Genomic DNA, 27,406 nt, shown 5'->3' with positions numbered 1-27,406 from the left:
AAACGAAAGCTGATAAAGTGACTGTGCAAGAAACCAAAATGTAATTGAAACCAAAATTTAATTAAAACCATAAGGGAAATCCAGTTCTGCAGTCTTGCTTAAATGGCCCTTAAAGGTTTTCTTTAACATCTTTTGCTTGAGTCTTTTATGGTTGTTAAGTATGTAGTTTTTAAATATTATAGGAAGAAGTTTACTGCCATCTAGTAGGTGGTATAGGAGTGTGCTTTAATGAAATCTGTTGAATAAGTTGTCCTTGTACAATTGAGATGAAAGCTGAGCATTCCCAGTGTGATCTACTACTTTTTGGGTTATACTTCACTGATGCATAAGTAAAATGTTGTCTGAACTTTGCATGTTATGAAGACAACTGTGTATTGATATGGTTAAGTTGAAAGCTATAGCTGCGATTGTCTTATTTTCAGTTGAAGTATGGAGCCACCTTTACTTTCATTTCTTTTCACCAGCTGTTCTGTTTTGTCTGCTTTGCATGATACACCTATTACCTAATCTGTCACCCCAAATGTGTTTTGTCATATCACAAAACAGATGGGAATGTACTTAAAATGAAAAAGCATTTCTAACAATGAACAAGATGCATACCTTAGCTTTCATATTCTGAATTTATTCAGTGTGTTTTTTTTTGTTTTTTTTTAAACAGTGGTTCTGTATTTGTCTTTAAAAAGAATGGTATTATTAATGTATGATAAGATGGTTTGATGCCAGTTGCAGTGTAACATTTGCTTGTGACTTCCTCAAATTATCATATTTGCACTAAAATTGAAGCCGAAATGGACACATTACTTACATGAAATTGATGTGATTGTTCACATTACAAAAAGCACAGCTGTCTCAGCTGATATTATTATACATATTGGGTATATTTTAACCTGGTAGATCGAAAGGCTATGTAATTTGGCCTTGAATTGGTTGGATTTATTATTGTTGTTATTTTGGCGTAACCTCACCCTTTCCAATCTCTTGTTTTAAGACTTCCTTTAGAGTGACGAAGAAGTAATGCTAGACTTCAGTTTGCTTCTTCTTAGTGAGATAGATATACAGTCTATATTTTTGTGTTCTACTAAGTAACACTGGAGGGAAATCACAAGGTGAATGCTGTGGATTGCTTCTTTAATCTTGTTCTGTCAGTCATTCATAGGGACTTCAGCCTGTCCCAGGTCTCTTTTCATGTAGTAGTGTCTGATATAATTGTAATTACTTTCCTGTGGCACAAAACTGATTGAGGATGACTGGTTCTTTCCTGGCTGCTCTGATCCAGCCATAGTCTCAGGGCAACAGGAGCTGGAGGAGGAACTGACCACAGTTCAAGGAATGGGCAGGCTGGATCAGGCGGGAAGAAAAAGTAATCAGACCAACAGGAATCTTCAGGTGGGTTAAAAGTTACATATATCTACTTTTACCTGAATGTTAATGAAAATATGATGCTTTACAGTTGGATAGGTTAAGGGCTCATGAGCTTAGATCTGTTATGTAAGTGAATACTAGACAGATATAGTAGTAAATTTTAAATGCTTGTGAATGTAGCCAGAAGATGAGGAGCAATTCTAGTGGCATAACAGTTCTCTGTTCCTTGAGTAACGAGCCTGCTTAATTTTACTTTGAAAAATTATGAGTCTCCCTCTGGAGTAATTCATATCCTTGTAGCTGTGTACATGCTTCATATGTTACGGCCATGTTTTGTGTTAGATACAGTCTTTATTAATTTCTCTGCAGGGAGATCTATAGAATAGTTAGTAATTAGTGTCAGTTCATTCCGGTTAACTTTTTGGTACTTGGTGCTGTTGCTTGCAAAAAAAAAAAAAATCCCAATATTTTATAAAAATAATTAGAATGTCACTTGCATAAACTTGCTGTTGGAAGAATAATTTTATGTTTAGTTAATTCCAGTACTTCACCCTGATTTTCAGAGGATGCTGTTAACTGTGGAAACTGGAACTAATTAACGTTTCCAAACATAATTATTTGTTGGCCTCTCGGATGCCTGAGGGTGTCTTCAAAGCTGTAGTAGGTCCTGCACAAAGCCTGTGGAGGATTCTGCTTCTCTGGAAATGATAGTTTAAGGCTGGACAGGTGTCCATGGTGGTCACATATGCTTACATTTATGCATCTGAATCATTTGCTGGATTTTATAATATTTAACTGAAACTACACTTCTAATAACGGAATATGTATTTTACCCTTCCTTCTTTTCTTCTTTTAATTAAATGTCATTCTTATATTTTGCATGTAGGAAGAGTACAGCTTTGATAGGAAACAATGCTTTCAAGAAGCATTGAATGTCACCCTGGATAGCACTGATTCAGCTGAAGGAGAAAATATGGGAGGTTGGTGGCCAGAATACACTTCACCTAATGCAGGTGTGATAGAGACTAGACAGTTTATTAAAGCATGCACAGCATCTGTATTTTGTGTCTATTTTTGTTTTCAAAATTCAACTAACAACCCATTTGTGGTGTATTCTATTCTTTGTTGAATTTTTTTGGCTTGCGTTTTCTTCTGTTTCATTTTAAGCATGTGCGTGCTGGATGAACTGCCTAGTTTTGGTTCAGAAGTAGAATATAAATATTATTAAACGCTGGAATTGTTTGAGCCTTGCTGCCTGTGAAGTACCCTATGTGGCAAAATCATGTGGTTTTTAAGTTGAGTCATGTTCCTGTGAGTGTGTTTCCAATCTACATAACTGTTTTGTTTGGAAAACAGAATTATATTGCACTGCTGTGTGCTTTGTTTTAAAGATCAAATAGTTGTTTTTTAGTGTGGATGCTCTTCTGTCTGTGGTATAAGCTACTAGTATGTGTTGTTAGTAAAATGCAGTAGATGCACTTGCAAATTTTGATATAGACCAGTTTACTTTCTTAATATAGCTTAAAATCTGACCTTGTAATTATATTAACTTATGATTAAAGTAACATCACCCTTATTATTAATTGGGACACAATATTGATTAAAATATTTCTGCGAGGTTCTCTATGAGTTACTGAGTTTTGCAAGTAGATTTTAGGTTTTGAAAAGTTATGGGTATGTTTATCATTTAATATTTGCATGTACAAGACCTCAAGCATTTCCACTGGAAGTGGTTGAGATCTAATTGTGCCCAACAATGCCAAAAATTGTGAATATAAAGGTGAAAGTTATTTTTTTAATAGATCTTTCTTGAGATAATTCTTCCTCTTTGACTTAAATAGGCTTACGGAGTGTAGTTGAAGAGTTGGAATTGGAAAGAAATCAACTGCAGGAACAAATTCTGTTTCTAGAAGAACGTTGTCAGGATTTGGAAGATAGATTGCAGCTTCAAGGTAGAATGGAAGCTCTTCAGGTGAGCTTTTGCACTTCTCTAAAAACTGCTATTGTTAAGAGAATCGTTTAGTTCTCTCTTCATATTCTTACAACTATAGCCTACAGTAGCACAAAAGTGTAAATTTGCAGCTAGCACAAATACCTAAAACCTATTTTATAGTTTCTGTTGGCTGAGAGTCTACACATGCTATCTTATGCTCTAAAGTTTACACCTGTCACTTCTATTCAGTAAAAGTAGAAGTCAGCGCATAAAAAAAACTTGGTTGGAAGTAAGCTTCATTAATTGTTGCAGAAACATGGTAAAGGTCAAAATATTTTTTATCACTTTCTGTAGGATGCCTTTGTTAAAAGAACAAGAGCTGAATTTTTTTTTTTTACTACTAAATAAGTCTCTCTCACATCCCTTAATTCATAGTTATAGCTCACATACCACATACACATAATATATTCATAATATAAATACATAACAGATATTTTAATCTATGCTGCAATCAGTGAATGCACCAGAACAGTAACATAAATACTTAAATCGGAGTTTTTAAATACTTTTATGGTATTGCCTGACTGCTAAGTTACTATGTTCAATACTTCCTAAACCTACTTTCCACAAAATGATGAAACTGAGGTCTTCTCATGCTCCTCTAGCTTGGTACGTTGTTCGTATTCTTTACCTGCTAAGTTGCACCTATTTATTTATTCATTTATAATTAATTTAAGGTAAAAACAAACTTATTAATATCTGAGAATCTTTTAACAAAACCTTTTGATACAGGTAACGTTTGATGTAAAGGAAGAAGGGCAGCTATTGAGGGCGGTACAGGTGTGTTCTGCCTCTTCCAGAATGCTAGCTTATTTTCATTAGAGGTGACAAGTTTGCCACGTTTGTCCTTTTTGATGTTGGTTCTGAATATGTGTTTTGCTTTTTGGTTGCCATTAGATTTTTTTGTGGTTTTATTTTTGAATGGGTGCTGTGAATCTGACTAGAGTAGGGCATTTGCACTGTTTTTTGTTGTTTTTTTTTTTTTTTAAGTGTGTGAATGGAGCTTGCTTTCTTTTTCTTCTTTTCTCTGCAACTCCCTGTATGCTAATCTAGTCTCCTGCAGATTTTTTCAGTTGAAAAAAAACATGCTAAGAAGTTGCCCATTTAATATTATCTTCAAATCAATGAGGAAAGTGTATTTTCAAAGCTGTAGCTTCCCCTATTGAATAAGATGCCTTAACACAGTGTGTGTGTGTTGCTTTGGGTATAGAGCAACGATTCTTGAGTTCATTCTATTATAGCATCACTGTAGGAAGTATTTCTGAAAGGTGGGTTGCATCTATCTGAACTTATGATATTAATGTTGTATTTTGAACTGATGAGTGCTAATATGCTAACAGTCTCTTATTACATAAAATGCAAATCTTCTAATGAGTCAGGTTTTTGGAACTCTAGTTCTCTTATGCTATTCTATGTGTGCAGTAATCCTCTTGATTAACTTTTTGTTGCAGAATGAAAATGAACGTTTTCAAAGTCAGCTCACCCAGTTACGCAATCAACAGATTCGAGATGCCGAAAAGCATCAAATTCTGATCTCTGGCTTGAATGAGCAGCTAAAAGGGTAAAAGAAAGGCTCTTTATAACTCCATTGAATATTTGCTTTCTTTGCTTTAAACTTAAATTTCTAATGGACCAGAAGTGTCATCTGTTAAAACATGTAAACTTGATACTTGTTTCTGATTGCAGTCAGGATATTTTTGGACTTGGAAATTTAAATGGAAATTGTAGAAATGATTATTCTTTTAGGAACACAGTTTGGGGGCTAATAAATCTGGAAAGCCTAAAGCAAACTTTGTTTTCAAAATGGAATTTAGTTATCAAAGGTCTACAAATGTGCTTTCTTATCAGGTTGAGTGACCAAAATAGCTTCCTTGAAACTTCACTTGGAGAAAAAGAAGAAAAACTGCTAAGCTTAACAGAAAAACTAGAACAAATTGAAACTTTGAGAAAACTGCTTCAAGAAAGGGATCTGTTGAACAAAGAGCTAGGAGAGAAGTTTGTGCATAATGAACAAAACGTAAGTTACTAAATAGTATATAATTTATTAGAACTGGTGAACATTGGCCTTAACTTTTAATTTGTATTCCAGAAGTAAAATTCCTGTTTTTCTAGCCAAAGTATTTGGCTCTTTTGTTTCATTGCAGCTTTGTTCACATCATGTAATTACTTTGCTTAAAGTTGGGTGTAATGATTACTTAGCCACACCACAGAGATTTGCATGAATGTATTGTGTTTTTTGAGTGAAATGTTGTCTTAATTAATTTCATTATATACATATCACTTTTAGTTAAGTTCAATCTTATAACTCTAGCATCACACTTTAAATATGTTCCTGTGATATAAATTTTTATTTTTAATACTAAGCTGAAAGAAGCCTTAAAGAAATGCGGTGTGTATGAAGTGGAGAACGCCGAGCAGAAAAAAGTCATCAGTGATCTAACAGAAAAAGTTGCTACACTGAAGGAAAAGGTAACTCATAAAATGAAAATAAGGAACTTCCTTATATTTTGAAATGGTTCATTTAAATGTGAGGAAAAAAAACCCAACAACCTTGAGCATTAATTATACTGTAGATCTTATACACTGACCTTTCTGTATGCTAAAACGATCTAAAATATAACATTATTGTCTTGTGACTGTACTGTTGGGTAGGTCATTGTTACAGTTGATAAAAGTATCGCAGTGTTACAGTTGGAAAGAATATCATGGAGAAATGGAAAGAAACTAACAGAGAAGGAGTGCTCACCCATACTCAAACATTCAGGCTCGGGATGAAAGATTCCACAAAGAAGGGATTTCCAGAAAGAGATCCTTCCCTAGTGCTAGTCAGCCCTTAAATGGGGTCTTCTGGCCACACAGGTGAATTGCCTTCACCTGTACTCCCATGGCTGACCCAGTCCTTGCTTCAGGTGATCAATCAGTGGTTCAGGCTGTGACTCAACAGTTTCCATACAGTCATTAGTTCAAGGATTGTTTGTGAGTGATGGATTAGCCTAAATATTAAATTTACATAAGGAGTGTATCTTCCATTTTCCTTCTAATATACCTTTGAATTATTCTTGTAACATTATTTTCTTGATGTTTAGACTTTGAAACAAGATGATATGGTGGAATCAATGCAGCTGGATCTTGACCAGACAAATGAAGAACTTGACAAACTGAATACAAGCCATTTAGAGGAACGATCTCAACTTATTCAAGATCTCCAGAAACGTGAAAGAGAGATTGATCATCTTAAAGAAGCACTGGCAGAAAAAGAGAGGGAGTTATCTGCTTTGTCTTTGAATATGACGGAATATTCAGAACAAGTTATCATCCTGAAGCATCAAGTGCAATGCAAAAATGAAGAAATACGGGGGATAGAAGAGGCTTTATCAAAGGCTGAAAGGGAGGCTGATTTGCTAAAAGAAGTACAAACAGCCGATGTAAGAGATACAAGTGTGAAAATATCTGTCCTTTCTGAGAAGAGTAATACAATGAGACTAGAACTGGAAAGAATTAGAGTTGAAAATGAAGCTAAAACCAAAGAAAATGAGGAACTGATAAGACAAATCAGTGAGTACAGCATTACAGTTAAGGATCTCCGTTCTGAAATCAAGGCCAATCATGTCACATACCATAACAATCTTATGGAGTGTGAGTCACAAATTACTTTGCTGAAAGAACAAATTAGCAAATCATCGGAAAAGCTACAAGAAACTGAGACTAAACAAAGAAAAGAAGCTGAATATTTGAAATCTCAGATTGAGGAAAATAACACTCTGAAAGAAAAATGGAACAGTTTGCTTAAAGAGAAAGAGAATAAAGAACAGACTCTTGAAAATGAGTTAAAATCTATTAAAGATTCATACAACAAACTAGTTTTGGAAGATGCTAAAAAAGATGAAGAGTTGGCTCAGTTATCTAGGAAGCTCATGGAACATGCTGAACAACAGGAAACAATTAAAAAAGAATTACAAGAGAAACAAGAGATCATTATTTCATTAGATAAGAAGCTTGAGTTTTTGGAGCAACAAAATGAAGAGACTAAACTTAAATTAACTGAAGATCTTAAAGCCAAAGAGACATGTTGTGAAGAGCTTAGTAAGCAATTAAGTGAAATACAGAAACAAATTAACAAGATGGAAATAGAGACACAGGAGAAAGCTTCAGCTAATAAGCAGTTGCAGGCAGATCTTGAGGGGAAAGAAACAAAATTGGCAGAGCAAGTGAAAGCAAATGAACATCTGAAAAAAAGTATAGGTAAATTGAAAAAAGAGAAGCAACAGTTAGTCAGTGAAAATGAGAATTTGTCCAAACTTCTGGATGTGAAGGAATGTGAATTATTAAAGAAAATCCAGACTGTGGCAGAAATGGAAAGCAAGCTATCTGTTAGCGATGCTGAATACCAAAAAACTCTTTCAGTACTAAACTGTGAAAAAAACACTCTAGCAAAAGAAATTGAACAACTCTCAATAGTTGCAAAGGAAAAAGAAAATTCAGTTGCAGAACAGCTGCAGAAGAAAACAAAGGAATGTAACGTGTTAGCTGGTCAGTTGTTTGAAAGCAAGGAACAAGCAAAACAGTTGAGTGAACAAATGCAATCAGTTCTCATTCAACTGAAGGATGCAACAGACAAAGAAACAAAGAAAGAAGAAATGTTAAATAGTAAGTTATCTGAATGCAATATCCTAATACAAGAGCTCAGCCAGAGTAAGGAAAATAATTTACTGCTGCAAGAGCAAGTTCAAAGCTTAACTTTGGATTTTGAAGCTAAGAGCAAGAGTCTAGAAGAAAAAATCCTTCAATGCGATTCATTGCATAAGGAAATTGAAGACAGTAAATCTTATATTGTAGAGTTGCAGGAAGAAATTAAAAATCTTAAAGAGGACAAAACAAACTTATCTCAGTGGGTAGGGGAAAGAGACCTGACTCTAAAAAGTCAGGGTTCAGAACTTGAAAAGTTTCGTAAGCAGGTTTCTGACAAAACTGAAGAAAGTACAGTGTTAAATAATCAGCTACAGCAAGTAAGCAAAGAAGTGACAGAGCTTAAGCATAAAAAGGAGGACCTTTCAAACCTATTGAGCAAGAAGTCACATGAATTTGAAATTCTTCAGTCACAGTTGGTACAGCAGCAGTCTGATACTACTTCTGCAAGGCAACAAGCACACACAGCAGCTCTAGAAAATGAAAAATTGAAAGTAGAAATTGAAAACCTTAATGCAGTGGTAATGAAAAAATCAGAAGAAATAGCTACTTTAACTTCACACTTGTCCCAACAGAATCATAGTATTTTAGCTTTGAAGGACCAAATTGATGGCCTAGTGATTGAAAAAGAAAACCTAAAAACTCTCATAGGAAAGAAAGAAACTCTTATTTCTGAGAAGGATGTTTTGCTACAACAAATGAAGGATAGTAAAATGGCAGGAGAAGGGCAATATTTGCAAGTCATTTCAGATCTGCAAAACCAAATACAAACCCTAGGTTTTGAAACCAGCCAGCTGAGACAGACAATGCAGGAAAAAGAAAATGAATATAAGAGGCAAGCTCAAGAATTAAAGTTACTAAAAGATAAATCTGAAGAGTCTGATATACTTAGGGTTCAACTGTCTGAGAATATGGAGGTTATTTCCGACCTTCAGTATCAACTTAGAAATTTGACAGAAAAAGCAGCACAGTTGAATGATTCAATTGCACAGAAGGATGAATGTTTAAAACAAAAGATAGATGAATACATTAGTTTAAAAGCATGCCTTTCTGATGTACAGGAATCATCCATTTTGCAGCAGAAACAGTTAGAGCTTTTAACTTCAGAAGCAGAACAATTAAAAGTACTTGTTTCAGAGAAAGATTTAACTGTAAATAATGTTTCATTATTCAGTGAGAATTTAAAGATGCAACTTCAAGAAAAGGAGAATGAATGTGTTGTCTTAAAGAAACGGATAGTGGAGCTGGAGGACGTAAAAGTGAATTTACAAAAAGAAGTACAACATCAGAAGAATGTAATAATAGAGAAGGATCAGTCTTTATCAGAAAATGAATCCTCTCTTACGGAAAATAAAACTCTTCTCAATGCTCTGAAGGTGAAAGCACAGGAAGATGAAGAGAAGATAAATTTAATCTCTCAACTCCAAAGTCAAGTACATGTACTAACACAAGAACTGCAAAAATCTAAGGAACTAGTCCAGGAGAAAGAAGATGCCTTTTTGTCTCTTCAGGAAAAAATTGAAGCACAGTATGAACTAAGAACTGAGTTTAATGCAGCTCTTAATAAAAAAGAAGAAGTTATTGCCGAACTGCTTAATTCTGTGAAGGAGAAGGATTCCAGTCTACAGTTGGCAAATAAGAACATAAGTGTTCTCTCTAATGAGATTGAGATTCTCAAAGTAGAATTAGAGAAAAGTGGTGCAGCTATGAAAAACCTTACTAAGGAATTTCAGGAGAAAAATGAAAGCTTTAATATTAATCAGAAGAAAATTGATTCTTTGACAGTTGAGCTTCAGACTGTGAAAAGTGAACACCGTAAAGCACTAGACCAAATAAGTACATGGAAACAAGAATTACAGCAAAAAGAATTGGCTGTAGAGTCTCTGCGTGTGACTTGCACTGAGCAGGCAGATAATATAGCATGTCTAAAGTTGCAGTTGAATACTGTAAATTCCAAATCATCTCAAGACAGCCATGAAAGCACACTTTTAATAGGTAGTCTGCAACACCAAGTAGAGACTTTAGTGAATGAAAAAAATATTTTACAAGAAGATGCTGCTAAACTCATGGCTGAAAACACACAACTTGTTACATCTCAAAATCATTTGGAAAAGAAATTGGAAGAGCTCCAAGAAATGAATAGAAAACTAGAAGCCAATGAGAATTACTCAAGAATGCAGATAGATGCTGTCCAACTGCAGATGAAGACTGAAAAAGAGAAGTTACAGATGCAGGTTAGTGCGAAGGGTGAAGAACTTTCTAAATTAGAACTTAAATTTGAAAATCTAGAGCAAAGTCTGCTTGAGTCAGAAAACAAATGGGTGATGGAACTTGATAGGGCAACTTTAGAAATTAAAAATCTTACTGAGCAATTGCATTGTTTAGAAAGTGAAATGAAATCCAAGGATAGCAAAATCCAGTCTTTACAGGAGGAACTGGATCTTACCAAAGAGGAAATAACTCAAAGTTTATCTCAATTACTTAACAGTAGGCTTTTATGCAAAGAAAAGAATGTGCAGACTTCAGATTCCCAACTGCAGCTAACTGATGGTAAAATACAATTGGAAAAATTCTCCACTCTGATATCCAGTATTTTGAGCAAAGAAGTAGAAAGAGAACAATTGCAGCTGGTTCTTTTAGAAAAACAGAAAGAAATAGATATCATAAAAGATGAATTAAAAAGTATGCAGTCACTTGAGAAAGAGAAGGAGTTGCTACAGAATGATATTGATAAAATGAAGGGTACCTATGAATCTGAAATTGAATGCCTATCACAAGAAATGATTGCTGTCAAGGAAACTTTATGTAAACAACAATCTCTTTTGCAAGAAAAGAATAGGCAGATTGAATTTCTTCAGGACAAGATAGATAAATCAGAAGAAGTAGTAAGGACCAGTCAAGAAAAACTGCATGTTGACGGTAAAAAAGTAGCAAGTCTCCTTGAAGATATGGGAAGAAAAGATCAACTCATAGAAGACTTAACTTCACAAGTAAATCAGCAAAAGGATTTAATTTCTGGTCTAAGCCAGCAAATGAAGGAAAAGGACTGTTCTATTACCCAGATCATGGAATCATTGTCTAGTGAAATGCTGAATTTTTCTGAAGAGAGGAATACATTAAGCAGCAAACTGCAGGCTCTTGAATCTGCTCATAATCATTCCATAGGAGAACTAAAAAGAGTGTTGCAGGAACTTGAGGACTGTAAGAAAGAGCTGGAATGTAGTCAGATTGTATTAAGCAACAGAGAAGCTGTTTTAAAAGATTTAATGAAAGAAAAGGAGGAGATGTATCTTAATCTTGAGAAACTTGGCAAGGAAAAAGAGAATCTGAAGAAGAAACTTCAAGCAGCATTGATAATAAGAAGAGATCTAATGCAAAAAGTCACAAAACTAGAGAAGAGTGGGCAGGAAGAAATAGAGAGAGAGAAAGGAAAAAGAGAGGGGTTGTTGAAGAAAGTTGAGGAGTTAGCAGACAAGCTGAAACTAGTTGAAGATCAAAATAAAGATCTCGAGACCTATCTTGGAACTCTGAAGCAACAGCTTAGAGAAAAAGATGTCAAAATAAGTGACTTGAATGATATCTTGTTGACAAAGGCCACTTATTTAGAGGAACTTCAGGCCAATATTGCAAAACTAAATGATGTCATTGCTGAAAAACAAATGATCTGTGAACAGAACCTAAAATCTTTAGAGGAAAAGGATAACATGCTTGCTCATATGCAAGCTATACTTGATGAAAAAGTAAGTGCATATGAAGAGAAACATTCTCAACTCTTAATAGCTCTTGAAATGATAGACTCCGAAGTTAAGAAGGAAGAATTGTTGAAAAATTCCAGTTCTGAAGAGCTCAGTGCCAGGGGCAAGAGAAGGTGTTTGGACTCTAACAATGAAACTAATGTAATTCAATTAAAAAAAGAAAAAGAAGACTTAGAGAGGGATCTTTTGGTTAGGGAAGAAGATGTAAAAAAATTTCAGAAAGAGGGAACAGAGGACACTAAACTTGCAGCAGATTTTGATGAACAAAAACACTTGAAGAATGTCAAACTGGAGCATAAAGCTCTCTCGGAAGATCTTCAAGGAAAATTTAAAGAGTTTGACTTGAATCAGTTAGAAAAACATCTTGGGAAAGAGCTTGTCTCTCCTAAGACAGGAGAAGAAGAAAGTGACCTGAAGAATTTGGAATCCAACAAATCAAGAAACAAGGTTCAGGCTACATCCTTTAAAGAGTCAGAAAATCTAATAACTTCAGTGACAAGTAAAGATATTGAATTGGAAGAACTAAGAGACAGTTATGCAAAGCTTCAGGAGGAAACAGAAATGTTAAAGGAAGAGCTGAGAAAAATATTAGTTGAATTTGGTGGTGATGGAGAAAAAGCAGTTGACTTAAACTCCATGAGACAACAGGAGCAGTACCAGGAACAATGTAAAGGTAGCCTTTTGGAAGATATAAAGCAGCTACAGAAAAAGCTGAAAACATTCTCGACTGAAACTGCAGACATGAAGATGGTGCTGGAATGTGTAAATAATGAGAAAGAAATACTTGTTAAAAAGAATGAGGAGGATTACAGGATGAGCCAGGAAAAGCTGCAGAAACTGAGAAAGGAAGCTAATAAGGAAATTGCAGAAAAGAATGAGGAAATAGAAGCATTGCATTCTTCACTTAAAGATTTTAAGGAGAAACTTGATCTTGAAAAGGAATTGTTAAAAAAAGCTCTAAAGGAGAGCCAAGAAGAAATCCATCGTTACAAAGCAACATTTGAAGAAATAAAGAATGAAAAAGAGGAGCTTGTTCATCATTTAGAGGACTCGAATTTGAAACTAATCAATAAGAAAAGGGAGTTAAAGCATGTCAGTGAAGAAAACAAAAAGCTTCTGACAGAACTTTGTTTGCTACGTGAGAAGGCTGAGATAAGTACTCCTGTAGTGTCATGCAAAGAGTTTAAAGAAGAAAATGATACTGAAAAAGAACTGGTAGAATTTTGTTCAGAAGGTGGTTCTCTTCAAGGAAAATTACAAAGTAAAGGCACCTCTTTTCAACTATCTAAGACTGGTTACTCTGGGAAAACTAACCTGAAAGAAGCAGCAGACTATAAAACCCAGAAAGAAATGGAAATTGTTCAAGAGCCACTTGCAAAAACTGTTAATGTAGGTGATTCTAAACCACAAGGACAAAGGACTATAGCAGAAGAGAAGTCCAAAGACCACCTTCAAAGAAAATTACAAGCAGCTTTAATATCGCGTAAAGAAGCTCTGAGAGAAAATAAATATCTAAAAGACCAGATTGATAAACTGTTACTGGAAAGAGAGGAACTGGTGAACAAGACAAGTACGCTTGAACGCTTATTACTAGAGCTTGGTAGAGAAAAGCAAAGTTCAAATACTGTTTCTCTATTGTCTGAAGAGGAGAGCCTTGTTTCTGAAAATGCTAGACTGTTGGCTGAAAATGAAAACCTCACTGCTGCATGTGAAAGTCTTAAATCTACGATGGAGACAATAGTTCAGGAAAAAGAGGCTTTTTCTTTCCAGCTAAATACCTTAAAAGATTCTCAGACAGTTGAATTAACAGATTGGAAGGCTAAACACAGTGAATTAAAGCAAGAGTATGAATCCCTCCTTCAGGCTTATGAGAATATCAGTAGTAAAATAGCAGATATGAGGCAAGTTATCGATGTCACTAGAAAAGAGAAACAAGAGGCTATTCAGAGACTCAGGGAAGGGGAATCTGAGAAAGAGGCTCTTGAGAAACATTTTCAGAAACTCATTGATGAAAATGAAGTGATTAAGGATCGGCTGAAAAAACTCAGTGAATCCAAGAAATTGGAAGTTGATGAATTACAGAGTAAAGCAGAAAGGCAGATATGTGAACAAGAGGCAAGAATGGAAGAACATCAGGCTCGTCTTCATGAACTCACTCAACAGAATAATCAGCTAATGGAGGAAAATGAACAGCTGAAACAAACTTCTGAAAATTTAAAGCAGGCTTTAGAGAAAATTCAGGATGAAAATGACATCCTTCATAATAACATCACTGTAACTAAAGCAGCTCTGGGAGACCTCCAAGTTCAAATGGAAGTGTACCAAAATGATATGCAATCTAAAATCAGAGATGCGTTATATGAGAATGAATCATTGTTAAAAGACATTAATGTGTTAAGAGATAAACTCTCTGAAAAGGAACAAGAAAGAAAATTAATTTCAGAAAAAGTAAAAGAAACTGAAAAGTCTTTGGACCATAAAAATCACTGTATTACAAAGCTGAACATGGAGTGTAAAAATCTTACACGAGAAATTGTTAGTCTAAATGAAAAAGTTAAGATTTTAGAAGATGATAAATGTCTCTTACAGGAGGAATTAGAAAATGCACAAGAGAGTTCTTACAAAGTAAAGAATGAGAGGGAATTCCTTGAGACAGAATTGCTTAATCATATTAAAGAGGTTGATCATCTTACTGATACAATGAAATCAGCACAAGTGCAGAATAATGTGCTTTTACAGCAACTGGAAGAATTAAAGGCAGAGAAGTGTAATGTGATTAGAGAAAAAGAAGAACAGCAGTTACAACTAGTAAAACTGTTTGAGGAGAAGGTGAAATGTGCACAAAGAGATAATAGTGGAAATAAAAACAGAACAAAAGAATTACAAGAACTCTTAAAGGAGAAACAGCAGGAGATCAACCATTTGCAAAAGGATTCTATAAAATTCCAGGAGCTGATCCTGGATTTGGAAAGGTCTGTGAAACTGTCACAGTCAAAAAATGAAAAATTTGAAAAAGATTTAAGTAATATGTCAGAAAAGCTTACCAAATCGAATGAAGAAATATCCCATCTCAATGAAAAGCTGTCTTCACAGGTGAACTTGTTGGATCAGTCAAAGAAAGAAGTAGACAGGCTTACAGCTGAGAATCTTAATTGGAGAAATGAACTTAAGAGGAAAGAAGATGAACTAGAAATCCAGAAGAGAGAATATGTGACAGAACTGGAGCTAAATCTTCAACAATTAAAATTGGTTCACAAAGGAGAATTTTTGAACCTAGAGGAAAGACACAGTGCCCTTCAGAGAGAAAAAGATAGGGCAATTAGTGAGATTCAAGGATTGCAAGAGGAGGTTAGCTTTAAGGACTCTGAAAACAAGAAGCTTCAGGCAGATTTGAATGCAGCTTTGGCACGCTTAGCTGCTTTTGCAAAGTGTATGTCTTCTCTTCAAAATGACCGGGACAGGGTAATCACTGAAATGAAAATCTGGGAAACGCAGTTCAAAGAGGCTATCCAGAGTAAAGAGATACAAATAGAAAACAGTAATAAAAGAATAATGTCCCTGCAAGATGAATTGAAAGACAAAACGACTCAGATTCAGGAACTGAATATTAAATATTCTGTGGGAGAGGAAACAAAGGATGGACTGTATTTAAGGCAAAAATCTGCTATTATACCATGGCATGAAGAGCTTCGCAAAATAAAGGAAGAAAATATACTTTTTTTTAATAGGCAGCGAGAGTTGGAGAATGCTCTTCAGTCAAAAGAAGAAGCTTTGCAAGCACTCCTTAAAGAAAATAACTCTCTTAATCATCTCATAAAGAATAGTAAAAGTTCTGGAAGCGAGATACAAGTACTGGAAAGTAATTTTACAAGACAAGAACAAGAACTGAAAAACCTTCTTGCTGAAAAGGAAAAAATTAATGCTGAGTTGGAAAAACAAATTACCATTTCTGAGCAAATGAAAATCATGCTGAATAATAAAGATAAAGAAATTTCCTTACTCATTTCTTCAAAAAGTGATGGAATTTCTGACTATCTGATTCAGGTACAGACTCAACATAGAGAACAAATCAAAGAATATGAGCGTCAGTTCCATTTGCTACAGAGACAGAGAGAACAGTCTGAGGAGTCCTGTCAAAAGATGGAAAATGAACTAAGAAATCTCCAGATGAAAGCAGATAAGGCAGGTCAAGATAAGGCTGCAATTGCCAGTGAACTAGATGCTTTTAAAAAGTCAATGTCATCTCTTCAGAATGATCGTGATGACCTTTTTTCTAAATACAAAGAGCTGGAGCATCTTCACCAAAATGTCATAAATCAACGAGACAATCTTATAGTTGGCAATGCGAGTGAGAATAATGCTTTGAAACAAGAATTAAGGGTACTACTTAATCAGATAGATGATCTTCATTCTGAAAATGCAATGCTAAATGCCCAGCTAATAAAGTATAGGGAAGATCTTAACCAAGTTTTATCTCTGAAAGATCATCAATTGAAAGACTTACTTAAGCAAAAATTAGATTTCATTAAAGGCCTTGAACAGGAAAAATATGATCTTCAGAAACAAATAAAAGAAGTGCAACTATCCAGTCAACTGCAAATGGATACTGTTGTATCTTTGGAACATGAAAATAAAAAATTGGTATCTAAAGTAAATGATTTAGAATCTTTAATTGCATCATTAAACAAAGAGAAACTTGTTTCTGAGTCTGGAGAGAAACTGTTAGCTAGTGGTAGCATTCAGAAAAAAAAAAGTGCATCTGATGGACTGTATGGAGAAACACTTCAGAAGACTGACGATGTCCAGAAATCACTAGGCAGAAATACTAAGGATGCAGATGGGGAATACAGTAAGACATTTCAGAAACTTGAGCATGGATATGAACCCGATGCTTTTACAGAGATGATAGTACAAGTTCAATCTCAGAATAGAGAGCTGAGATCCCAGAACGAGGCCTTTGGCAAAGCAATGACTGCTCTGCAAAATGATAGAGATAGGATAATAGAGGACTTAAATATACTTCAGAGCAAATACACATCAGAACTCAAGTCTGAAAAAAAGAAAGGAGTTGAACTTGAAGCTGAATTTGGTAGCTTTAAATCCCATCTTGTCAGTATACTCAAGGAAAATGGTCTTCTGAAAAAGGTACTTTTTGATCCTGCAAATATGGTTACAGTTGATCAGATTGCTGATGAAATTGAAAATCTCTGTAGAACATTTGTCACCCGTGAGCTGGAGATTAGCAGGCTCTCATCTGAATGTGGGAATTATGTTCAGCAGATTGAAGCGTTTTCCAAGGCTATGGCCAGTCTTCAGGATGACCGAGACAAATTGCTGCAGGAACTCAGCAAGCAGAAGGTAGCTTCTGAAACTAAAAAGGGGGGCATAGCTTCATTTCCCATTGCTTGCAACAGCATCAATGATCTAAATTCTTTTAAAAGTAATTTGGATGTGCCTCAAATCGATAGGGAAAGATTGGTAAGTTTTAACTGGCTACATTGCTTTTTTTTTTTTTTTTTTTCCATTTAAAGCAGAGAATGCATGACTTTGCAAATTACATGAGTGCTAAGAAAACATAGTATGACTAAACAAGATGTGTAAAATCTTGAGAGTTTAGAAAATTTTCCTGTTAAACAAAAGCAAGTGGGAAAAGCAAAGCAAAAGAATTCTGTTCTAGAATTCTGGTACTAATAAAACTTCAATTATATACTTTTCCTTCAGTTTACTAATCATATTTATTAAATGTAGGCTAAAGAAGGAGCCAGCCTTGCAACTGTTGAAATATCAAAACTGAAGGCCAAGGTTGATGATTTGGAGAAGGCATTGCATCAGACAAAAGCCTTCCAAGCAGAAACTGAGAGAGAGATTGCATCATACCAGAGTGAAATTGCTGGATTGAGGTATAAATGTTTAAGTTAAATTAACAAGTGATGCATAAGGTTTTTGCTTAGAATTCTTCATTGACTTCAACCTGATAAACTGACAAAGAAAATGATGTATAGTTTATCAGAAGAATATTTTCATAATGTTCTTGGTCAGCTTCCACACAATTTTCTTTGTTTACAGTTATCCTTGTATCTTTACCTAATTATCTCTTTATTGATGTAAAATTTCAGTCTTGAATGAATGTCTTCTCTCCAGCTGGTGACTTCAGTGTATGGATCTAAAGTTAAGGGATCTCATTTCTGTACTGGATGATACCATGTTGTTGTCTCAGTAATAAGTTACCTTTGATAAACCTGAACATTTCTCCCATTTTTTTGTTGTTGTTTTTAAGTATATGTCTGAAATATTGCAGATTTGACTCAACTGCATATTGAAAATAATCTTCATTTCACATGTGAGGAATGTTTTTGTAAATTCAAATGTCCGCTTCTGCATTGTTCACATCTTCTATCACCTATGACAAATGAATAATGTCACACCTTGTGTCTAATTCTGTGAATGCTATTTTGAAGAGACGTCTTCAAATGGAAATATGCATTGAGAATACTCATAAAATGTACCACATTTGCATGTAAGTTTTTAGAAATTGCCATGACTTGTTCTAGAAATAGCAATTTATACAGCCTCATTCTTTTCATTGACTTCTGTATAGTATATTTTCATTTAATAGCTAGTTTTGTATTTCACATTCAGGATGGAAAAGAACCTCCTCCTCTCAGAGTCCCAAGCACTGCGAAATCAATATCAAATGACAGTTGCTGAGAAAGACCGTCAGATTGCAGAACTGCAGAAGCTGCAAGAAGACATAATTGTTAAAAAATCAATCTCCACTGGCAACATTTATCCAGTCAAGGTAAACAGAATATAGCAGGAGGCATCAACCTATGTCAGTTGATTCACTGTACTAAGTTTGCAGTTTGCTTCCTAGAAGAGAATTATCTAGTATGTTAGTCTAAATAGTGAAGGCTGATATGCTATAGAGTGTATTTCACTATTCTGGGGGCCAGTCCAGTAGCAAGCTACAACTACACCAGGTCAGTGAGTTGCAATAATTAAGAACATTTTTTAAATGGAGTCAGGTGTGTTGATATTGATCCACTTCTTTTAAATGAAAAAAAGAAGTTTGTTACGTTTATAAAATAACAGAGAAAACTCACTGGTGCAATACATTTTAATGGATAAAAAGCATGCAAAGAAACTTCAGAAATAAAAGAATAGTTATAAAGCAAAATGGGAAGAACTGTCATGAACCAGTGATGGTTGTTAATTCTTAACCAATAAGGAGTATCAGTTTGTTATGGTTAAACTGTAAGGTAGATGTATTTTCTCCTTACAGAGTTGATAATGTTAGTAAATTCCTTAAGTTCCTTAAATTGCTATTTTAGATTAGTTAAATCTAGAATATAATATGAAGAAGTTCAAAGTTGGTGAATGATCGTGAGCATGATTCAACAGCCTACATGGTGTTGATAAATACAGTGATCCATATTGGAAAGGGGAAAAAAAAAAAAAAGCAATTTATAGCTTTCTCACATAGTTTTATCCAGTCAAGTGGGGTGGAGCTTTCAGACAACTCTCAGAGGAATTCTTACGTAGTAGCTGAGGTTAAATGTGTTATGTTCTTAGATGGAAAATAACTTTGGGTCTATAATTCTTGTGCCAATTTTCTGCCTATCATGAGTAATTTGCAGTTCACACTATTATAAAACCAGTGTTGCTACTTGTTCCTATGACACACATTCAAAAGAGAAGTAGAATGCTGTACGATTATTTGTAGGGTGCCAACAATGTGTTTATCAGTTACTGAGTCCTTGCGTGCTCTTAGACTTAATTAGCTGCCAGGCAGCCTGTGGCACAGGCTATACTTAGTCCTTTTTCTCTCAGCTGAAAATATCATGTGTACTATGTCTTCCTGAGCCAGTGATTATAAGAATATGTATATATAAAATCACTAAATACAGAAATAGCATAACTTCTTTTGAGACATGAACATCTTACATTTTTTTAAAATCCAATTTTAAATTTGTCTAACTGATGTTATTGATACAGATGGACAAACAGGATTACTTGCTTGTATCTTACTTTAAGAAAAACAGTGTTAATTAAGTAAGTTCTTTAGATGTTGAAAAAATGGTGGATAAAGTGGCACAAAGCCTGTTACAGTACACTTCACCTCAGCTTCACAGAAGCATTGCAGTAGAAATGTTTTAAAAGAGTGAAAACATGATACAGAAAATAAGAAAATTCAGAAAAGATTGAAATTTGTTCATGTTAAAGAAGAAATTGAAGAGGTAAACAGTCTAATTGTACTGTAGGATGTGTGCGTATGAACTGAGAATCTTTAACTTCTTGTGAATCCAAGATGAAGAGATAAACAAAACTAGTAAAGATATGTGCTCTTTCAGGTAATGTGAACATTTTTTAGATATATGATTTCTACAATCTCTTTTCAGATACATGTTATTAACAGGATCAGAAAAGAAGTTGGTAATTTACATTGATAACAACAGCATATACTTGATGCTAGCAAATTCATAAGAGCCTAAATCAATCTCTTAATTATTTGTCAATGAGAATAGAACCTAACTGTGGGGAGAAGGGAGAGAGCTGCATAATGGAAGCACTGTTATCCTTTCCCTGAAGCAGCTGGAGTTTTGTTTCTGGCAGGAATAAAATGCCAAATTTAGAAAGACAGCAGCTGAGACCCGGTTGTCTGCTTTCATAGATTATCATTAAAGGTTCAAGTAAAGTGTTATTTTGGAATAATGTTTTCACTTGCTTTTTCTGTACCAAAGGAAGTAGAGGTAAGGCATCTTCCATTAATTTTACTAAAAACAAAGTTTTGGCTGGTAAAATTTATAGCTGTCATATACTGTTCATTTTTTTGTGTGTTCAAGATGACAGACAAGGGCTGTTGAACTGCAGTGTCTGCTGGGTTATGAAGTACCTTATTTGGTAAAAGTCTTTATTTCATGATTTTATGGGAAAATAGATTCCAGAAACCATTGAAGATGGCTCACTTTCCTTCATTGTTAGAGATTAACATCATAGCACTGGCCTGCCATATATTCACAACCTTGCCCTTTTTTATTAGTGATAAAGTTGAATTATTTTTGTGAATTGGGCTTTTAACTTTCAATTCATATTTAAAAAACAGCTGCATTCACCCTGTTATGAATGCCATTATTAATTAGAAACTAGATTTTTAAAAGGTATTTTAAATTAATTTGCCCTTATGTTTTTCCACTTTCGTGGTTCACGCTATTTGCAATTTTTTTTTCTATGAAGTTTGTAGATTGAAAACATTTAGAAGTAGATTTTTGTGTAAATAAAGTTTCTTCCATGTCGAATTAACTTATAAGATGGAAATTATCCTGTTTAAAGGAAATCATTATGTAGTCCATATATTATTTAATGTTGAATTATTTAGAAAATTCATTTACCATTTAACCTGAATATACTCATGTTTCTTAAGGTTTTAGAAACTGCCTCTCTTGCTGGAGGTGCAGACTCCCCTGAGGAAGTCAAACATGTTTTGGCTGAAAGGAATCAGCTTCAGAATGAGCTACAGCGCTGTCTTCAGGAGATGCACCAGAAGGATCTGCATTTGCATCAGATTAATTCAAAGGTAACTTAAAGCAACAACTGCCATCCTAAATAGTCAATGTGAAGCTGAGCTGTTAAAAGCATAGAAATATGTCTAAACTGGTGGTATCTTTATAATTGAAACTTCGTTTCAAAACTCAGAATTCTTCCAAACATTCCATTTGGCTCAAACTAGAAATTGCAATGTAAACTCAGTATTACATTTATGCTGTTGCCTTCCTGACTACTTACTTGACCAAGAGATGTTTATTTGAATTTGCATTCTGAGGAGATTGATAGAGCATTGCTCAACTTGAACTTGAATTAAAGTACTTTTCATTAGACAGACAAAGATGGCTGTCTTAGCTGGAACAAAATTTTAGTTTTCTCACTCCGAATGTAAAATACCTCAAAAATGTTTCCTCGCAGTGTCTTTATGAACCCTTCAGTGGATTTGTATGTGGATGTGTGGGGTTTTGCTTGAAGAAGTTTGTAAATGTTTTTGGAAATTCACTAAGCACTTATCCTGCTTGGTTTTGTTGGTATTCAGAACAAATTAGATTTGTTGCATTTCGTCTGTGATTGTGTCTGTTTTTACTGCTTCACCTGAACATTTTATGAATCTAGTAACAATTTCAACCAAATTTTGAAACTGTCATAGCAATCTCAACCTACAGGGGAAGGTGAGTGTTTGGGAAAGAGTGAAGAACCATATTGCTGTTTTGTTATTGAAAGTTTTAAAAGTTGACTGCTTTTACATACCTCAACTTCCTGATGAACATCTTTATTCCTGGAATTACTCTTTTGAGCTTATTGATTACATAGACAATACTCTGATTTTGTTACTTCTACTTCTCATAAAACAACTAGTTAAATCTTACTAAGCTGGCCTTGCCAAAAAGTGAATGCAATACTGAAAATAGTATGCAGTTACTTTCAAACTTTCAACAACAGATCTCATGTCTAGTAATTTCCTGGATGAGATCGTTTTTGTGTTTGCTTTATTGTGTTTTTTGAATAATTTAAATGATAATTTCTTTCAGAGTCTGCAGTCAGCAGAAGAGAATGCTGTGTTGTCTGCCCAGCTGAAAACTTTATCTCAGACTCTAAGGGATAACCAGCTTCGTTACACTGATTTGCAGAATCGTTATTTAAGATTGGAGAGGGAGTATCAGACAATGCAGGTGACATCCTTCCAGGGCACTGTTCAGGTAAATGAACATAGAGAAAATTCTTAGGGCTCTTTCTACACTCGTGCTTTTGCTGGCTTTTGTGCTAAACAAAAATAAATACTTAAAAAGTATTTACTTACTGTTTTTTAATTGTTTTGCTGATACAATAGTCTATGATACATTGAAGATATCTATTTCTGTAAAGCTCGTTTTTTTTTTAGATTTTTCTGGAAGCTCTTTACAGATGCTATTTTCGTTATGAAGCATCATCTTTTTTGAATTGGCCGCAACTGGCAGGATAATTAGTTGATCAATGGATTAGCAAGATTTAGTGATAATTTCACAGCAGTCACAAACTATTTTGCAAAGTTATTTGTAATTTTGGGAAATGAGATCTATTTAATCAGTTCAGCATCTCAGGACCCCTTACAACCCATCACACACATGTAAGCTTATCTCTTTTTGATCCCTTCATTTCTAAAACGTTTTCCTCTGCTGCCTTGCTTAGTAAGTAATGACTGATTAATGGAAGACCCTAAAATATTATGTGGATTCATATGTAAGCCCTCCCTCTTTAGAAACAAAAATAATGGGAAGAACTGTATACTGAAAAAGAAATTAAATCTCTACTTCTGAGAGAGGATTCAGGTTCTGTTTCCTTCACATGTTGGTTACAAAGCGTGAGGCTGCTTAAGTGCAGTTTTTGGTGCTTCTGAACTGCCTAAAGCTCTGAATTTAAACATTGCTTTATGTTAGTCATAGTCTATGTGGGAGAAAATAAAAGGGAGACCTACTTTATTCAGTCTTGCATTGTCACCTGTTCTGCAAGTACACATAGCCATCTACTCCCACGCATTTTTTCAGTGCCAGTCCAGGTAGTGATCCCAACTTGTGCATCATTGCATCTCATTGAATATACAAGTATTTCTGTTCCGCTGTTTGTGTTACACCATAGCAACAAACTGTGAAGCTAGAACTAAGTAACTAATCCAAATATTCAGATGTTAGCATAAGGGGACAAAATATAATGGGGTGTTCTGTGTCTAGAGTTCACAAATGTGAGAAAAAGAATACAATACAGTGTAGAACTTTTCTGCTGCCTCTGTTTGAACTGGCTTGTCTGTATGGCTTGATATGCTAGCACACGGATATTTTGTCTCAGATTTTGATAGTAGAATAGCTATGCTATTAAGGAAACTGTGCTCACTATGTTATGTTACTGCGTGCATTTGTAGATGTATTTCTTGCACTTCAGACATAGCTCAGATTGCTGTGTTGTAGAGCATACACATATCTTCCAAGTCCAGCAGCACACAGAGACAGTTGTCATTTTTTACTTAGAAGACTTAGTTTTGTAAAATTGTTGTTTTGAAAATTTAATGATTGAATGACACAAGAAAGTTTTGTTCCCCTGTTGTGTGTTGCTCATGGCTGCTTTAACTGAATAAAGATTTTTTTATGACTAGAAAAATTGTGACTAGCTTTTTCCCCTTTTAATAGAATGAAACTAGAGCAGAAGTTCCCCCTGGAGCACCACAGGAAAGATCTGCAGTTATTGTTGAAATAGACAATATGGAGCTAAATGAACTCAGAAAAAGGTCAGAACTGAAGAGTGTGTATTAGCAATATTGTTTTTCTAACAGCTGTATTGTAAGTGCATAAGAAATGCTTTTCTCTCTCTTTGGGGAAAAGGGAAGGATGTGGATTTACAGTACATTAAATGTGTCAGTTATATTCTTGAAATATTATTTGGTTGTATTTCAATATCTCCAAATCTAATCTAAAGAGTCTCATTATAGTTGAGTCCTTATCCCCAAACAGGACATTCCTAAAAAAAAAAAAAAAAAACAATGAATTGACTATTTCAGTACATAAAAATACTGATTTCATTTTTCATTTTATTTATAGGCTTGCAGACACTGAGCAACAATATGATTCAGTGCAGCAGGCTCTCTCACAGCTGACACAAACACTAGCAGAAGAAAAGAGAAGGAGAGAAGCTGCAGAAGAAGCTCTTGGACTCTCTGAAGAACTAAGTAACAGGTAAACTGTACTGTACTGTGAAACATTTTGTGTTTTTTCTTTTGAAGGCATATGATGGATTGTTATATTAAACCCTTATGCAATATGAAAAAACCTGCATATTCAGAGAGCTTAAGCCTCCTTCCTCTTCTGCTTCCTCTTGTGGCTCAGCTTCTTTTTGAATAGGTTCATCCTGAGGTTTTCATTTACAATAGTCTAGAGTAAATGCAAAGTGTACTACAGAACTGAAAAACTGTCAGATTTTTTTTGTTTGTTTGCCTTTTATTTTTAGTGATGATTTTTCCTGTTGATATTAGATTTCTGATAATAGAATAGAAACTGTAAGTGTAGCACCTGAAGCAATGAAAAAATGCATGTGTGACTGTTAAAAAGTTAGTTCTAACTCCGTGGATCAAGAAAATGTTCAGGGTCTTTGATTTTTATTGTTTTTATTTTTAATTTAATCTCTTGCTTCTGATGACTCAGTGTTATTTTTGCCAAGTTAGAAGAAGTGTACATACTTCAACTTTAGTACAGGCAGGGTTTAGATTTAAAATATCACAAGTCATCTGCCCAACTAAAATCTTCATTACTATCATAATCTGAAAATTACTATTTAACCAGCTAGCAATGATGAGGATTATTCAGAATAAATAACACCTTGAGAGTGGTTTGCAAATAGCTTATGTTGTCATCAGTCTCTAAGTTTTACTGCTTTTTATGGGGAGCTCCTTGCAGCAATTTAAATGTATAAAGTGTTGGGGTTTTTTGTGTTTTTTTTTTTTTTAATGTGAATTTGGTATTTTGGAAGAGAAGGTAATTCAGTATTCCATTGTCTAACTTTCCTCTAGATTTGAAGTCAGCAGTTACAGGTCTGTACCTAGCGAGTACACTGTCCGGATGGAAACTGAGGATGAAAGGGAAGCCTTAATCATCAATCCTAGTGAACATGTTACTGTAAGAAAGGTAAGTAAATTAAAAGCTTTTAAAAAGCCCAGATTATAAGCTGCTTAAGTGGTACACGTGTTGTATATTGTTAATTGCAGATAGGACTGAAGGCATCATGGCTCAGTATTTTCTTTCATGCTACTCTTCCTTTCTTTGGTCTTCCTCTGCTTTACCTCTCTATCTTTTTCATTCATTCTTCAAGTGCAGATTTCCCTTCTGAGTTTCTGGGAATTGCTGACTGCAGATTATCCTCTTTGTATGTAAATGCTGACACGAAGCAGCTAATTGTTTAATCTGCCATTAATCCGAAAAGCTGATTGAAGCTCTCTTTTATTGTGTTACATATCATGGGGTGTGTAGGCTACAGAGGGGTCTGTTCAACATAGCAAAGTAGGCAATGAAAAAATTTATTTCTGTTCTGGTTGTGGATGGTAAGTCAGATACAGATAGGTGTGTAAAACATGCCGCATTACACATTACGTATGTTCAAACCAAAATACCAGAGATCTGTAAGTTTAATTGTATTACATATCAGGCCATTAAATAAAGTTTATATGCATATAATTAAATGTTTTTGTCTCTAGTGTGCGTATATAATTACATAATATACAAATACTTTATGTTCATTCTTACTCCCCTTTATTAATGCTGTTTTCTTTTATCTTTAAATATGTTTAAGTCCTACGGTGTGACATCTGTTGCTGCATCAGAGTTAGAAGGTTTACAGTGCCAGAGACATCTAGGTTACAATGGAATTGCTTCTTAGGTATTTATGAACACTTTGTTTGCTTCCTAACCAGGTGAAAAGAGGTGCCCTTTCCTTCAGAAGATGGCTTCGAGGACGAAGTCTTACCTGTTCTAAGCTGCTGACCTCCAGAGCAAAATCCCGCTATTTATTCCTTACATACCTGGTTACACTACATCTTATTGTTTTATTGTGCCTCACTGGTGTTCTCTGAATACACTGCATTTTCTGAGTAAATTATTTTCTTATAGGTAATGGTGTGCCAATTCAAGATAATAGATTTTTCACATGCTGCTGTTAAGCTATGCACTGGACACAGTTGTATATATTCTTGTTACACTATGTGAATCTCAAGCTTCTTGTAAGAAATTTGTGTATATCACAGTTGTCCCAAAGTTGAATTGCTCTTTAACAGTGGGGTATTATATTTGCTAAGGAGAAAATATTGCCCTCGTTTGCCCTATAAAGAAACTGCTGCATACTAGTTATTTAATATTGCTTGTGAGTACATAATGAATGATTACTACTGAATGGGTTGTAAATGATATCTTTTCTAAATAAATTTTATTTTAAGAGTTGAACTATACATTTTAAAGGGATATTCAGCTATTACTGTCTATTGGCTTCTTGATTACAACAGGAAGTTCTACAGAGTGCAATAAAGAAAGAAGAACTGGATTTTGATTTCCTTTTATTTTCATTCAAAAAATAAGCTTAAGTCAATGTTCTTTGACCATTTAAGCCTTTATAGTTTGCGTTGGCTGTTTCAGAGTACACAGGTCTGTATGTGGTAATGTGGTAAGATGAAGTATAAGCTTCAGTCAAGGTTTGGAATTGGCATGAAGAAATGTCTTAAGCATCCTATGTTCCTTTATTGTTGTTTCAGAGGTGCAATTTCTGTAACTTTTCATGTATTTAAATTTACTTCCACTCCTTGTAGTCTTGATGGGTTTAAGTTTATGTATGTCTTGGGGCCAAATGTTACTTAGCTGCTCAACAGATGAACTTCAGGCTTATAAACCTACAGTACTACATATTTTACATACTTTGAATTACAACTGAGGAGAGTTTGCATTTTTAACTGGGAGGCTATAAAAAGCAGAGGATTTGCACTCAGTTTCTGTAGGTATGTAGTGGAGCATTGTGCCTTGTATATTGATACTTCTGTATTTTGGTATAACGATCTCTGAAA

General features: G+C 34.6%; 1 protein-coding gene across 6 annotated transcripts in view; it reads left to right on the top strand.

The window, feature by feature from the left end:
• Positions 1-26,892, top strand: part of LOC100541605 (uncharacterized) — a 42,887-nt gene extending 15,995 nt beyond the window's left edge. For 2 of the 6 annotated variants that reach the window (XM_085224524.1, XM_085224526.1), the window contains exons 15-29: positions 1,277-1,386; positions 2,249-2,375; positions 3,204-3,334; positions 4,807-4,916; positions 5,204-5,372; positions 5,720-5,824; positions 6,442-17,274; positions 17,545-17,696; positions 18,436-18,595; positions 21,218-21,370; positions 22,371-22,538; positions 24,000-24,097; positions 24,408-24,542; positions 25,373-25,487; positions 26,270-26,892. In XM_085224524.1, the coding sequence (XP_085080650.1) occupies positions 1,277-1,386; positions 2,249-2,375; positions 3,204-3,334; positions 4,807-4,916; positions 5,204-5,372; positions 5,720-5,824; positions 6,442-17,274; positions 17,545-17,696; positions 18,436-18,595; positions 21,218-21,370; positions 22,371-22,538; positions 24,000-24,097; positions 24,408-24,542; positions 25,373-25,487; positions 26,270-26,428 (12,725 nt within the window). In that variant the 3' untranslated portion in view covers positions 26,429-26,892. The other 4 variants (XM_085224525.1, XM_085224527.1, XM_085224528.1 and 1 more) reach the window with 4 other exon arrangements.
• Positions 26,893-27,406: the final 514 nt, after the last annotated feature.

Source organism: Meleagris gallopavo, chromosome 5 (genome assembly GCF_905368555.1).
Source record: "Meleagris gallopavo chromosome 5, MGAL_WU_HG_1.1, whole genome shotgun sequence".
NCBI lineage: Eukaryota > Metazoa > Chordata > Aves > Galliformes > Phasianidae > Meleagris > Meleagris gallopavo.
This window is presented reverse-complemented; position numbering and strand designations above follow the sequence as displayed.